The 14,461-nt window shown below is 42.9% G+C and overlaps 1 protein-coding gene across 1 annotated transcript; it reads right to left on the reverse strand.

The window, feature by feature from the left end:
- Positions 1-73: 73 nt before the first annotated feature.
- On the reverse strand, positions 74-14,192 carry FLVCR1 (FLVCR choline and heme transporter 1). Its single transcript, XM_059468600.1, has 10 exons — positions 13,545-14,192; positions 10,357-10,501; positions 9,698-9,838; positions 9,334-9,401; positions 8,988-9,091; positions 7,757-7,867; positions 6,632-6,737; positions 6,306-6,417; positions 5,721-5,788; positions 74-4,371 (listed from the first exon to the last, which is right to left on the reverse strand). Exons 1-10 carry the CDS (start codon positions 14,190-14,192, stop codon positions 4,309-4,311), a joined length of 1,566 nt encoding a protein of 521 aa, XP_059324583.1. The 3' UTR covers positions 74-4,308.
- Positions 14,193-14,461: the final 269 nt, after the last annotated feature.

Consider the following 14,461-nt stretch of genomic DNA (forward strand, 5'->3'; position numbering starts at 1 on the left):
AAAAAAAATAATCACTTTCAGATTAGCAGCTGTATTGCCAGCTGTCAAAAATGTTACCCTTGGCTCCAATCAATTTAGGCATTATACACTTTATTAGTAACATAGAATGGTAAGGAATGATGCCATCCACATATACACATACATACAGTATTGCAATCAGAGAATATTCATTAAGAACTTTTAATTTTCTCTTGAAATAAAGAATTGGACATTAACAAAACCAAAATATTACAGTAAAACACATTTGTTATCTTCATGAGTAGAACAAAGGCATAAGCAGTAAACAACATGGGTCTTACACAGAAATACATTTCTCTTAGGAAATTTTTTTGCTTAATTCATTCCAGTTCCTGCATTAACATCACTTCTTCCTTCTTTACAGAATTCAGACCGAATGGTGGGGCTGGGGCAATCACACATTATTGTGTGCAATGACAGCTTGTGCTCCATGAAACATCAATAGCCTGTAACACTTGGGATTGTACATACATGTATTGAAAGACAGCAACTGTAAAGGTCACACACTCCCATTCACACAGAAAAACTAGTGAGTTCACAAAATGGAAAAGGAAAACAATAAATGTTTACATCTCAACCAAATTTCACTTGGTTGTAGATGCACAAGGTAGTACAAATATTTCTCAAAAAACCTTTTTTTCATTAGGCAACATAGGTTGGCAGCTCTAATTACACACTCCACTGATTGTCTCTGAAACAACAGACTGCCTTGAACAAAAGAGATAACCAAGAGGCTGAAGTTAGAAAAGCCCTATTGATGCCTTAAGCTTTAGCTTTGATGTTTTCCAGATTCTGTACTGCATTAGTGTATAACTGTGAAGTTCATACGAAGTGTTAGCAAATTCTCTTCACAGTTTACTTTGACAAAACAATCCTTTTCCAGCATGAGAACCCAGGACACCATTGCAGTTTTGGGCCCAAAAGAGATAACTGAGGAGAGCAATCTGGGAGGATGGGACTTCATAACCTGAAGCCGTAACTGGACAATTAACCCCAATATGTAAATGGACCAAAACTTACAAAAGTGTGAAAATGTGTGACCCATCACCCATCTTGGGTGTAGCCCTGGCTGGGCTCTTGTACTGCCCAAGGTGTTTCCTTTGAAGGCCTTTTTAACAAATACCTACTTATTTACTTTATTCCTTTTACACTGTCTAGCTTCTGTTCTAGGTAGCCTCTCAAGGCATCACTATTAATCTGAAATTATTCCTATGTATTGTTGCTACTTCCTCCCTTGTTCTTTCTTCCTCACAAACCATGGGCATTTAGCAAGAGAAAGAGATGTTACTGGGGGGCAGTCCCCTTGTTTATGTTCCCTACTGTGTGCCTTGTGTGTGTTCTCTTGCATCCTCCAGAGCTCTCCTGAAACACTCAGAAAAAAAGCAAATTGAAAAGCAGAAGCTGATGCATGGGACTGGGATGCCTGTTCTCACTTGGTTTCTTGCACCATCCTCTCCTAGCTGATGTGCAATTCCATTCATGATGCAATTACTTTTTTAAACAATTAGGATTTTTAGTCCCCAGCTCTACTCTTGCTGGGGGGCTGAGCCAGGATCTGAAAGCTAAGAGTCAGAACCCCTATTTGCAATTCCAGATGCATGTGGAATTTCCAGGCTAAGAAGGTTGCATGGAGAACTTACAGCAACCTTCCATTATCTGAAGAGAGACTACAGGGAAGTGGGAGGGACCGTGTCAGGAATTGTAGTGATAGGACAAGAGGAAATGGGTACAAACGGAAAGAGCGGGAATTTAATTTAGGTATCAGGAATAGATTTGTTACTGTGAGGATGGTGAGGCACTGGAACAGGCTGCCCAGGCAGGTTGTGGACACCCCAGCCCTGGCAGTGTCCAAGTCCAGGTTGGATAGAGCCTGGAGCAGCCTGGTCCAGTGGGAGGTGTCCCTGCCCATGGCAGGGGGATTGGGACCAGATGGTCTTTAAGGTCCCTTCCAACCTCTTAACATTCTGTGATTCTATGTTTGATTGAGTGGATGTTTTCTGCTAAAATCCAAAAATTAAAAGCAAAAACCACAAAGCCTCAACTACTCCAAATTTATTTCTGCCATGATCTAGAACTTTAATTTCTTGACAGATGATAAGAGTATTGCATAAAAAATACTGATTTGTTCTTTATTTGCTCTTGATTCTGCTGCTGAGCCTTACATTTAAATACTTCATCATTGCCTGAAAATAGCTCATAGGTTTCCAACTTTCAAGCTTCTTTTAGAAGGGGAATATTAAATCCAGGATGTAATTAAGCCTTCATTATTAGGAATATTTTCTTTTCAGGGACCCAGCAGGGTTTCCAACCAGCTAAAATCTTCTTTCAACCTTTTCAGAAGGTAGCCAAGTATCTTTGGCAGAAGCAAAAAGGAGCTTCATGGGGGAAGCAGAAGCTACACACACAAGCAAGGAAAAACAAGGAATTAATTCACTGCTTCCCATGGGCAGGTAGGTGCTCAGCCATCCCCAGCAAGTGCAACGGCTGCTTGGGAAGAAAACACCATCACTCCAAACCTCCCTCCCTTCCTCCTTCTGCCCCCCAGACATCACTGAACATGATGTCCTATGGTCTGGAATTTCCCTTTGGTCAGCTGGGGTCATCTGTCCTGGCTGTGTCTCCTCCCAACATCCCAGGCACTCCCAACTTCCTCACCTTTTCTGACCTATGAAAAGCAGAAAAGGCCTTGGCTCTGTGTGAGCCCTGCTCAGCAAGGATAAAACATCTCTGTATTATCAGCCCTGTGTTCAGCACAAATCCAAAACACAGCCCCCTGCCAGCCACTGTGAAGAAAATCAACTAGCCCAGCACAGAGTCAAATAATTCCCCATCCCCAGCTGTAACAACCTGTGGAAAACTTGGAGCAGGACTGCACCTTCTGGATGGCACTGCATCTGTGGGAACTCAGAGACACAGCAGCACTGATGCCACTGAACTTGCAGGCTCACTGTGCTGAGCTAAAAATGAAATGTTTCCAAAAAGTCCACTGACCCAGGTCTGACTTTCCCAGCAATAATAGTATTGTAGTGCTATCAGTTCTGTGGGTGTGTACATAGAGCACAAGGTAAAGGAGAAAATTTTCAAAAGCACTGAACTGAAAAAACCCCATCCCAAATACAGAAAAATGAAGTAACAAAAAGTTACTGTTAATAATGTCTGCTCATTTTGCAGCTAAAATGGTATAAAAGAAAATAATTGATCAGAAATAGTGAAAATATCACTATTTTCTTTTCAGTCATCCTTACAGCTTTTACCTAACTGTAAAAGACATGATTTCAGTTACACAAGCACAAGAATTTCACACGAGACAAGTGATACAATTCATAAAAAGGACAGAACACATTTTCTGATACTCCACAAATATTCAGAGGTTTAACACACAAAATGGAATTTCTTCAGCAGCACTGATTAAACTCAAGATGAGGCAGGGATCTTCTTTACAAAGTAAAGGCACTGGCTCTTTGTAAACACGTACTTTTCTCTCTTTAAATGAGAAAGCACTCAAAATATTCCGTGGAGGAAACTTGTGTGGTAGTGTTCCATTGCTTATAAATATTTCATAGCAGAGATATCAAAGGCCTTTGTCCTCCTTTTTACTGTATTTAATAAGAAATGTTTTGTCTCCAACTTATCTAGTGAGAAACTTTTTGAATCTCCCCAGAAATGCTACAATGAAGCTATAGCAAAAACAGTGTTTTCTCTTATCTGCCTTTTGATACCTATAAAGAAGTTTCAAGGCAAAAGAAATGTCAGATGCCAGTATGAAACACACACGTCATCTCTCGTTTTCAGTATTGTGCTATCACTTTCCCAGAAGGAATCATTGGCTTATATTCAAATACAGATACATTTAAAATAAAAAAATGAACTCGTGAACATCCTCCTGCTGTGCATTTCCCTACTCTTTGACTTTTCAAATGCACCAGCAAGAATGAAGCATAAAAGATGATTAGATACTTCTGATCATGACAACTGTACTTCAAGACTCCTGATTTTTTTCAAGTATGCATCCTGAATGCACATCTCCCTACTTTGGAGAGTGTTCACACAGTTCTTTACTAATCAAACTGCAAGACTTGAAAATGTTAAAATAAATATTCCATACAAAGGTGAATTCTTTGCATCTTCAGCAAAATGAACTGAGCATTTTCATAGCTTCCAGTACACAACTACCACCAATATCAACAAACACATGTCACTACTCATACACACAAATCCAGTGATTACACTAGCTCATATCATTCCATATCTAACCAAACTTGTGCATTTTTGAGTCACCTTCCTTCAGCTTCATAAAGCTGACTGAATCTTTAATGTAGTGCTTTCAGGTTCTACAGGACTGTCAACTGGTACCTGAAGAGGAAGATGAAAAAGTAAAAACACAACAGGAATTAGGCTGTTATTGAACAGAATTATTCTCAAACTCAGTATTCTTGGGTAATTATTAGGTTAGGCTCCAACAGTATATGTAGTTAATTAGCCCAGTTAAGCAAATTATATGAAACCCTATTTTCTTTTATTTTTGTAATAAGAGAGCCCAAACATAGAATTTAGTTTCTTAGTATAACTCTGAAGTATCTGTTTACTGCATATAAGTATCTGTCACATGAAGATTAATTTCCCTTTTTTTTCTCTGTTACATTTAACCACAGTAGATTCCTGATCAAGGTTCAGCATCAAAGTGATACTGAATATTATTAACACAGCCAGGTCTCAATCATGCATGGCAACATCAGGGCAAGGACTGCAGCTTTTCTGACACCCTGGCTAATATGAATGAAGCCGGGTGATGATCTAGGCTAATTAACGAGGTGATAATGGAAAGCAGATAAGTGATGAACAGCCCCAACCCCGGCTGGAAACCCACACTGAGCACCTGCAGCTGCCAGCAGGTTTCAGGTTCAAGTTGGCTCAGGCAGCACCAGCTCAAAGTTTCTGAACCTCATACAGACACTAAAATTGGTCACAGATGATCAAAAGCTGCTGGGCATGCAAGACACCTACACAAAAATAAGCATGGCAGAGGATCCTATGATGTCTGACTCCAAAAAGCTGTCTCATATTTTGATCCAAGCAATGAAAAACCCACAGCATTTAAAAAACTTTCTACTGAGAGCTTTATTTCTACTAGTAACTGTAGTAGCTTGGAAAAACTGCTGAAACATGGAGCCTTATGATGATCAGAAAATGCTAGGCTCACTCTTCCTTTAAATTGAGAGTGTCAGCAGAAGAACAAACCCAGCTCTTTATGCAGCACTGCATAGAAACTCCAGCATGGCTTCTGTTTATCAGACACTGACTTCATCTGAAGAGACTGCAGGTATTTTAAATAAAATATATAGTATACAGGATGGCCTCACAACCCAATAAACAAAAAGGCTTCACAATTTAAAATGCTTCCCCGCTATTATGAAAACACAAGATTCAAGCAATAAAATAATATTATTTGCCACTTAAAACTCAAATATTCAAAAAATTCAAAAAAATTCTGAGAGCAGAAGTTTTTTCAGTTTTTTTCACGGGAGTTAAGGAGAAAAACAGATATGTGAGAGCAGCATGCCATGTGGCTTTGTTGTTCAATACGAACATGGAACCAGCCATAAGACCTTGTCAAGTACTCTTTTGCAGCTGGTATTGTTCTGCCAGTAGAAGTCAAGCATTCAAGTAGGTAATACAATCATGGCAAAAGAGTCACCACTTACAGCTTTAACGTCCAAGTTCATAATCCCTGAATTTACATTGTGTCTTCGCAAATCTGATTTTATTAAGGCTGAGAAAAGAAGGAAAAGGAAAGCTGGTTGACACCTTTGCAGTGATATGCAATTCAAGGGAAATGTTTGCAGGGTGCAAGCACACAGAAGCTGCTTTCAGCACATTTTCAAAATAGCCCTATTTTTTCTTTGCAATTTGAACTCACTGATAATTTGAACTTGCTCCTCACAAAGCACACAAAGAAGGCAATGACAATAAAATCTTTTAAACCACAAGCACTTAAAGAAAAGCTTAATAGTTCAGCACTTTCAGCACATTTGTGAGTCAACATGTATAAACACTGGCACAGTTCCAGAGTGCATCAGCAATTTCTTGCATTTGGAAAACTGCAAACTGCCTCCATTTGTGCATTTGTTTCTATTTCTCACCCCACTCTAGAGATGGACATCTGTCTCAAATTCAGGACATGTCTCAAGAGATGGTGGTCAGATGGCTGTGCATATATTAGCAACATCATCCTAAAAGCACCTATGTTTTTACATTAAATAAAAGCCAATACTTGTACTTGTAATTACCTGTTAAAATAATGCCCACAAAAATCCAAGCACAAAGAAAGATGTTTCCTGCACGAGGACTGTAGTCTGTTGTGAGCTTTCCTTGAACAAGTGTAAAGACAATTCCAAATATCTATAAACAAACAAGTAATGGCATCAGGATCACACAGAAAAGAGTAATTTTGCCTTTAAAAGTTCCAGGTCACATCTTATAGAAATCAAATTTTAAAAAACCAGGACTGTAGCAACAAAACAGAGACTTAGCAAAGTCTAAGAAAGCCTTCCTAGACTTGAGCATAGTGGCATTCCTGAACATTACTTCACTTGAAGAAATAAAATGCTGTAACCTGTGCTGATGCATTGAGGAGACCCGAGGAAGTGCCTTCAGACTCTGGATATGTAATTTCCACAGCAAATTCAAACCCAAGTGGAAGATAGCCAGTCATGAAGAACCTGTTAAAGAAGAGAGTAAGAGGATGACAGGTGGGGCCTTCATCTGTTACTAGAGCTAAGAAAACCTAACATACACACATGGTGTTATGAATTAGCTGGTATTCTGAATTGTCATGGGTTCATGACTTAACAGAATTCAGTAATTCCAAACAATAGTGACTGCTTCATTCCCTCAGCATGGTCCAAGAATTTTAGCCACACATCTTTCTCTTTAGGGCAAAGCTGCTAAAATATGTTTGTCCTATTTCCCATAACCACCATACATATGAAACAACCTTTGCAAAAGAGTCTGCAAGCCACTCCATACTTGAAGCCAATTATTTTCATATGAAAGCCATGCACAAACATCATCATTTGATCAGCCCAAATATCCATGGTAGAGGACAAAAGGAGGCCATGAGTAGGGAGTGAGTCTGTACACTTGAACACCTGCTGGAAGCTGCTATGGAAGAAGCTGAGGGGACCAAAGAGAAAAAGCTTAAAATGCAGCTGAGGTTATTTGGTTTTTAGACTGAAACTCTCAAGACATTTCTGGTTTCATCTTGACTTCTGTGTCTGAATACAGCAACATTCCCTCAGCCCCTCTTGAGGCTTTTAGATTGGGTATCTATGAGCACAGCAAACAAAGGAACCAGCATGTTGCTTGGGCTGTCAAAGCATAGATTGATGAAAATGCAGAGAAGGCAGTCTTCCTAGACCTGCTCAAACTCTGATCACCTACACACTGCTCAAGAGAAAGCTTCAACTTCACTGCAGACAGCTTTTTGAATAGGAACCAGACAAACTGATCACATAGGGACCTCTCTTAGGTCCATAAAATGGTAAATGAGATTTACTGAAAAGTGACTTACTTTAGCTTTATTCTGATGTAACAGAAGCTGAAACCCTATCTGTACTGTGAGCTAAAGGCATAGGCTGAGACCATGGTGACAGAATACACAGAATCATCTAGGTAAAACATTTAAATTTGTTTCAGAAGAGAACTGCAGTAAGTCTTGCCGTGCTCTTTTATTGCTCACCCAAGCACTCCTCCAGTCACAAACACCACTATAAGGTATCCGAGGTCCAGGGTGAAGGTAAACACCAGCAACCCAATGAAAGAGAGAATGTAAACAATCAAAGTAGTTTGCCTGCAACCCAACAACAAAAAATTAACATTGTTCATAGAACGCCATAGCACATTGCTGAAGCATAGAAGGATAACATGAACATTACATAAGCCATTCTAAAGCTATAAAATTTGCTTCATGTAATCCTGTCTCAAACTTAGCATGCAGTGAGCACATACCCATTCCTGAACCCTTCATTGTCTGGCTGCTTCACTCCAGGCTAAGGACACTGACTCAAACGCTCAAAGAATGGACAATCACAGCACATATTACCACCTTATAAGACTATTTTAGTTCTCTGCTATGCTGTACCTCTTGGCCATTCTGCAGTGCTGCCCATTACACAATACATCAACACAGGAGCAGCTGAGTCCAACACTATTAGCAATAAAAGTCAGCCTACAAGAGGCAAGTCAAACAAATCTCATTGCAGTGTTCTATTTATTTTCAATCTGGAAGAAGGGATGTCTTCCAAATTCTAAAAACACATATTTGTAAGCCAAAACACATGCAGAAACAAAGCCAACCTACAGCATTAACATCCATTAGGCTTGTAGAGGCACATAATGTACTGAGTCACAGGGGAGAACTATTCCATCACAAACAGTGCTCCAGGGCAGTGCTCGCTCCTGGGGGCACCACACCATGGATGATAGACCCAGGAGCTCCTGCCCCAGAAGAGAGCTCTCCTCCATGGTCACCCCCTGAGTTAAAGCAAACATTACACTTACTAATAGGATCAGGAGTAGCATAAAAAAATTGAGAATCCATCAGCTGGCCATTTTACAAAACAATGCAGGGCAGGCTTTGAGACTTTATGCTTTCCTAGGAGAAGCAGCCCACTGGGCCACCTGTTCACTGTATGTAGGACCTACAGCGCTTTCCTTACACTCCTGAAGAGACAGGAGTAGATGACAAATCCCTTTGCATTGTGCTCCCTCATTTCTTTTGGCCAATAACCAGTGAGAGTCTCAACCTTTCTCTGTAGCTGCAGAAACTTCTCTCCATGCAGACCACTAAAAGATCAGGGACCGACTGCATTTCATCAGCCAATCATTTCAGCCCTTATGTTGGAGTATTTTCCTAATGCAATTGCACCACTCTCCTACCCCTAGCCCCACACATGCCTACCCACACTTACTTGTATGTTTTAGTGTAATCCAGCCACAAACCACAAATAATCGAACCCACCATTCCTGCCACCACCAGTGTCAAGCCAATTCTCCCAGCGTTCACTTCTTCTCCCTTTCAACAAATATTTATATGGTGCTCATTAATAATTGCTTCCATTCAGAGTCAAGTTCAGACCTCTTGGCAGTCATAAGTGCAAACAAACATTCCTATGACTCCCACAGCTGTATGGCACAAGAAACTGTACAGAGGTATAAAAGAAACCAAATGTCTGAGCACACATAGCACCTACAAAATAAATATCACCTCTGCAAATGCACAGTGAAAAAGAGAAAGATAAGATCCAAGAAACTTACCTCATAATGAGTTACTATCATCTGGTTTAATAATGTGGAGACAGAGTAAAATGCCCCAGTCATAATACCTGCAGTACCAAGAAAAAAGCTTCAGTCATTACAGGTGCAGACATGCTGATTTGTTACCCTAAAGAATTCATCTTCTGACATTTATGACTCACAACACAAAACCTTTTATGTGCCAGGTAAAATCTGGACCTATAAGCGATATTTTGCATCCTTATGGACTTTCCAGCACTGGCACCTGAGTAAATGAAAGTTTGACACTCCCTCCCCCTTAAAAAACCCCACAACTAAAATTCTACATGCTTCTGGCCCACATTTGAACCCTTCTGCCAGAATACAAGCAGATAGCACCACTTACCATAACTGATTAGCAAAAGTATAAATGGAATATTTCTGAACAAGTTAATAATGGACTGCTTGTAGGAGTAATCCTCAGGAGGTTTAGTTTGCAGGACTGCTTGAGAGTGGCTGGGAGGGTATTTGGGCTTTTCTTCAAACACTGGGGAAAAAGAAGAAGGAACAATTTTTGATTAATCTCTACCAAACTAATATGCAGGGGGGTTTTTTAGGTTTTTGGAAGTGTTTCAGCTTGATGAATTCCAGGAAAGTGACTTGTAGTTTTAACAACTCCATGAAAAAAAAAAAAAGTCTAGATTTTCTCATGGAAGAACTGAGTCACATCCACAAAGGATGTGTTATGTGGTCACATCTACCAAAATCTGCAATATGTCAGGACCTTTGTATACAAATTGTAAGATGAACAGAGTGAATTCACATTATAGCATAAGTCCTTGCAGCAAAGAAACTAAGAGAACTAAATATTCTAAAAGAAATCACCCCATGTGAAGCATGACATTCAGTGAATTGGCTGTTGCTTAACCCTGGCACAACACCTAAGTGAACACAAACTGGAAAAATTGTGACCTCACTTACTTTGAGCAGGCAGCTGCTTTAAAGCGAGACATTGTAAACACTCTCTGTAGCCAGCACATAAATCCCAGTAATTTGAACACTTACCAACTCCTGCTAAGAAGAACAGAAGTGTGGACACTATCGCTGTTCCATAGAACATGATGCTGATGTTGTGTGCCATAAGATCAATGTCATTCGGTGTATTTGGGACCAAAACAGGTGGCAGCAAGAAGCCAATTGCAGTACCAAGCTGTAAAGCAAGGAGAGAAAAAAAAAAAAGGCAAAATTAATTTCCCTCTGCACATACAAATCAACAGAAGTGAAAAGTCTTACCAGGTAAAATTCAAAATTGTTATCATAATAAGCATTGATAAAACTTTAGTATCACACTTCTGAGCCACTTGCTCTCGATGTTGTTTTACAACCAGATCTTCCATAACCCAGGTTTAACCTTTCCCCTTCTCAATTGAGCTACAATACCACACTTGGTGTATATATTTACACCACACTTAGTACTTGTACAAGAATCTTCATACACATACAAGAACTTTTCACAGGAAGTGTAAACACCACGCATGAACATAAATTTGTATCAGTCATCCTGCAGCTGAAGGGCTACAGATGACACAAGATTCCAGCTACTCTTGCAGAAATGCTCTTCATTTGATGTCATGCTCCTTCCACTACAGCAAAGCCTGACTGCAAGGTTCACTGAAGAACCGACAGAGCAGAGAAAAGGAATATCCTTATTAAGAGCAAACTCAACAATTATTGCTAAGGAAATAAATGAAAATCACAGAATGAAGAAGTAGTGGGTTTGTGTGTGGAGTAAATGCCAACATAACAACTGCTTTTGCATTAAAGAGACATAAAAAGACTGAAATTTTAGGTACATATGTAAAGCATTTTAAAACATGAAGGAACAAGTCTTGGACTATTCTCCTATTTCCCTCTTCTGCTCCCCCAAAACTTAACGGCATTTTAAAGTGTTGGAACATTTATTTTAGGTAAAATTAAATGAAAAAAGAGCACCAAAGACTGTTACAGTGGCAAGTCCAACAATCAGAAAGCACACACATTAGAGGTGTGCCACTGTGCTTACAAAACACTCTTTGTGCATACCCTGATGAGAGTTTTGCTAGTTTTTTTTCTTCCCAGGCCATCATATTGACACAGTATCCAGAGGTCACAGGAAGAATTTGTCTCTTTTTGTCCTCACTCTTCATTATATGAACCCTACAAACACGAACTGAGCACACAGTTACTTTTTGTCTTTAGGTATATTTTTTCCTCCCCCAAGAGGAGCCGGTGCAGTACCCACAATGTCCCAAGAAAGTCGAGGGATACCATTTCCCATAATTTACATCTAGAGAGGTTAGGGACAGAAGAAAGTGTTCCAATGAGTTTGGCATGCCTCACTTACGATGGTAAATACTTGTGGAGATCTGGCACTCCAAACAACCCTTGGCAGGTACACCACTGCATTCCCACTGATTTGTGTTCCAGCTGCAAACGATCAGCATCCCAAAGGAGTGAGATCTACATTTTGGTAACTGCTCTGTTCCTCCCCTGCCGGCTGTCCCTGCCGACCGCTGCAGCTCTGAAGTTTCACACAGTCTGAAGCTGTGTGATAAGCAATCTGATAAGGAATTGGATGACCAGCAGCTGGGTGGGTTATAACAACGTGTTCTATGGCACAGTTCAGGTTGTGCAATTGCCCAGTACAGTGAGTGTTCTGTTACACAGTTCATGCTGTGCAGATATCAGGACACGGAGACCCAGCAGGAATGTATATGCAGAAGGGAACTGCAGTGGGATACACAGACATTACTGCTAACTTCCAAGTGCCTAAATTCTTGCTACTTTTTCAATCTAGCCTTTGAGAGGTTTTAGGGGTTTTTTTAAGGAAATAAAATGCGAGAATAGAGAAATTCTGTTGTTCTATTAACACACTTCAACAGGCACACTGAGATCAGTCCTAGCTTCTGGAGAGGAATACACTCCAGAAATATCCACGGCTTATTCTGTTCACCTCCTGATCCTGTTTCCCTTGTCCATCCTTCTCGTGGCTCCCATCCACACAGTCCTGCCCTCCTGCTCCTGTCCTGCACCACTTCAATCCCACATCTCAGCATCCCAGTGAAGCATCAGTTTCGGGCTCCAAGCTGGATACTTGACACTCTACTGCAGAACTGAAAACCCAGTAACTCCTTGCTACTGGGAGGACTGGTGCATGTCAAAGAAACCTTTAACCTCATACCAGGATACAGATCCAAAATTTTTGCCTCACTGCTGAAACCACACCAACAATTTCTGAAATCTTCAGTCCAAAAGAGACAGTTGACTTGCCCACTGGAAACCTCCAATGCAAAAAAAAAAAAAAAAAGTTTTTGAAGAACTGTGAACAGCCAGGTATCAGCTAATGAGGAATCGGCAAGGTGTAGGTACACCCTCACTGTAAATATGTAAAATGAATGCCACTGCTGTCACAATCCAAAGTGCACAAACATAAAATCATTAGACTCACAAGATAAAAAACAAATTCCTCATTATCTTAACCAAACTCTACCTATGACCTCAGCCTGCATCAGTGATGCTGATTTGAATCTCAGCCATTTTTTTGCCACAGGAGAAAAAAGGAAAAAAAAAAAAAAAAAAAAGAAAAAAAAAAAAAAAAAAAGAAAAAAAAAAAAAAAAAAAAAGCTGGGACAGTGGCAGGAGGTGAGAATTAGGCTATAGGAGGAAGAAGTATCATACCTGCACCTGTGCTTTCAGATGCACCTGTTCCAGCTCTCTGAAACTGGCCAGGACCAGGGAGCTTGAGGAAATCCGTGACTCAGTTATCAGCTCCCAACAGTGATGTGAACTATCACAGCGTTACACAAAACTTCAGGAGTCACCAGGGTATTGACTACTGGCACCTGGCAATTAGAGGCCATATTTTAAAAAGTAGAAACCAATACATGTCGCTGGGGCTCTTCATGAAAGTTCACGTAGTTCATACCCCTCCAACGGGGGTGGATTCAGTCAAATGAATCCAAGCGCCAAAACGAGACAGAGGAAGTGGGGCAGGACCACATGTGAGTGAGAAGGTTCTCTCTCGGCTGCTGCGCTGCCGGCAGCTGCTGGAACTGCCACATGGCCCGGGGCAGCCCCGCTTCCTCACCCGGCCGCTCTCCCGACACCGCATCCTGCAGAAAGCTTCTCCCACTCAAGCACCACGTTTCCGACTCGATGCCGAGCTCCAAGGCAGCCCACTCCTCCAAGCCCCCCTCGCTCCCCTGCGGCCCTACCTGGTTGCCCAGCACGGCCACGGCGCAGGCGGTGGAGACCTCGGTGGGGCCGAACCAGACGGAGGCGATGCGGGAGGGCAGCCCCAGGATGAAGACCTGTGCCACGGCGCACACGGCCTGCGCGGCCAGCGTGAGCGGGTAGCGCTGCGGGGCCAGGCTGCCGCACTTGAGCCAGGCGCCCAGCGCGTTGAGCCCCGCGCCCAGCAGCGCCGTGAGCCGCAGCCCGCGGGCGTCCAGCAGCCAGGTGGCCGGCAGGATCAGCGGCACGTAGGCCACCATGTACACCATGGACAGCCAGTCGATCTGCGTGAAGGACACGCCGTAGAAGCCGGCGAAGACGTTGCTGAGGATGCTGTACTGGATCCACTGGAAGGCGTTCACCAGCGAGTAGCAGCTGAACACGGCGAGCACCGCCAGCCGCCGCCGCGACAGCCGCGTCTCCAGCCGCGCCTCCCGCCGCTCGCCGCCCGCCGCCAGCATCTCCTCGGCCTCCGGGGCCGCCGGGGCCGCCCGCTGCCCGCCGCCCGCCGCCTCCTTGCCGGGCAGGAAGCCATTGCAGCGCTGCTGCTGCTGCTGCTGCTGCTGCGGCGCCGCCGGCACCTCCCCGCTCTCCCCCTCCGCCTCCTCCTCGCCGCCGTCCTCCACCATCTCGGCCGTCTCCGCACCCAGCTTCCCCGGCGGCGGGCGCAGCCCCGCTCTGCCCGCCAAGGTCACCTGGCCGCCGCTCTGATCGCCGCCCCGCCCCGGGGCCGGGCCAGAGCCGAGCCCGAGCCGAGCCCGGCGGGCGGAGCGGGAGCGGGAGGAGGCCCCGGGAGGGCGGGACCGGCAGCGCTGCCCGGGGCGAGGAGCTCCGGGGGCAGGGACGGCAGTCCGGGCTGCTGGAAGTGCTGGGAGCGCGGAGATAGATTAGATAGATA

Source organism: Ammospiza nelsoni, chromosome 3 (assembly GCF_027579445.1).
Source record: "Ammospiza nelsoni isolate bAmmNel1 chromosome 3, bAmmNel1.pri, whole genome shotgun sequence".
NCBI classification, from domain to species: Eukaryota; Metazoa; Chordata; class Aves; order Passeriformes; family Passerellidae; genus Ammospiza; species Ammospiza nelsoni.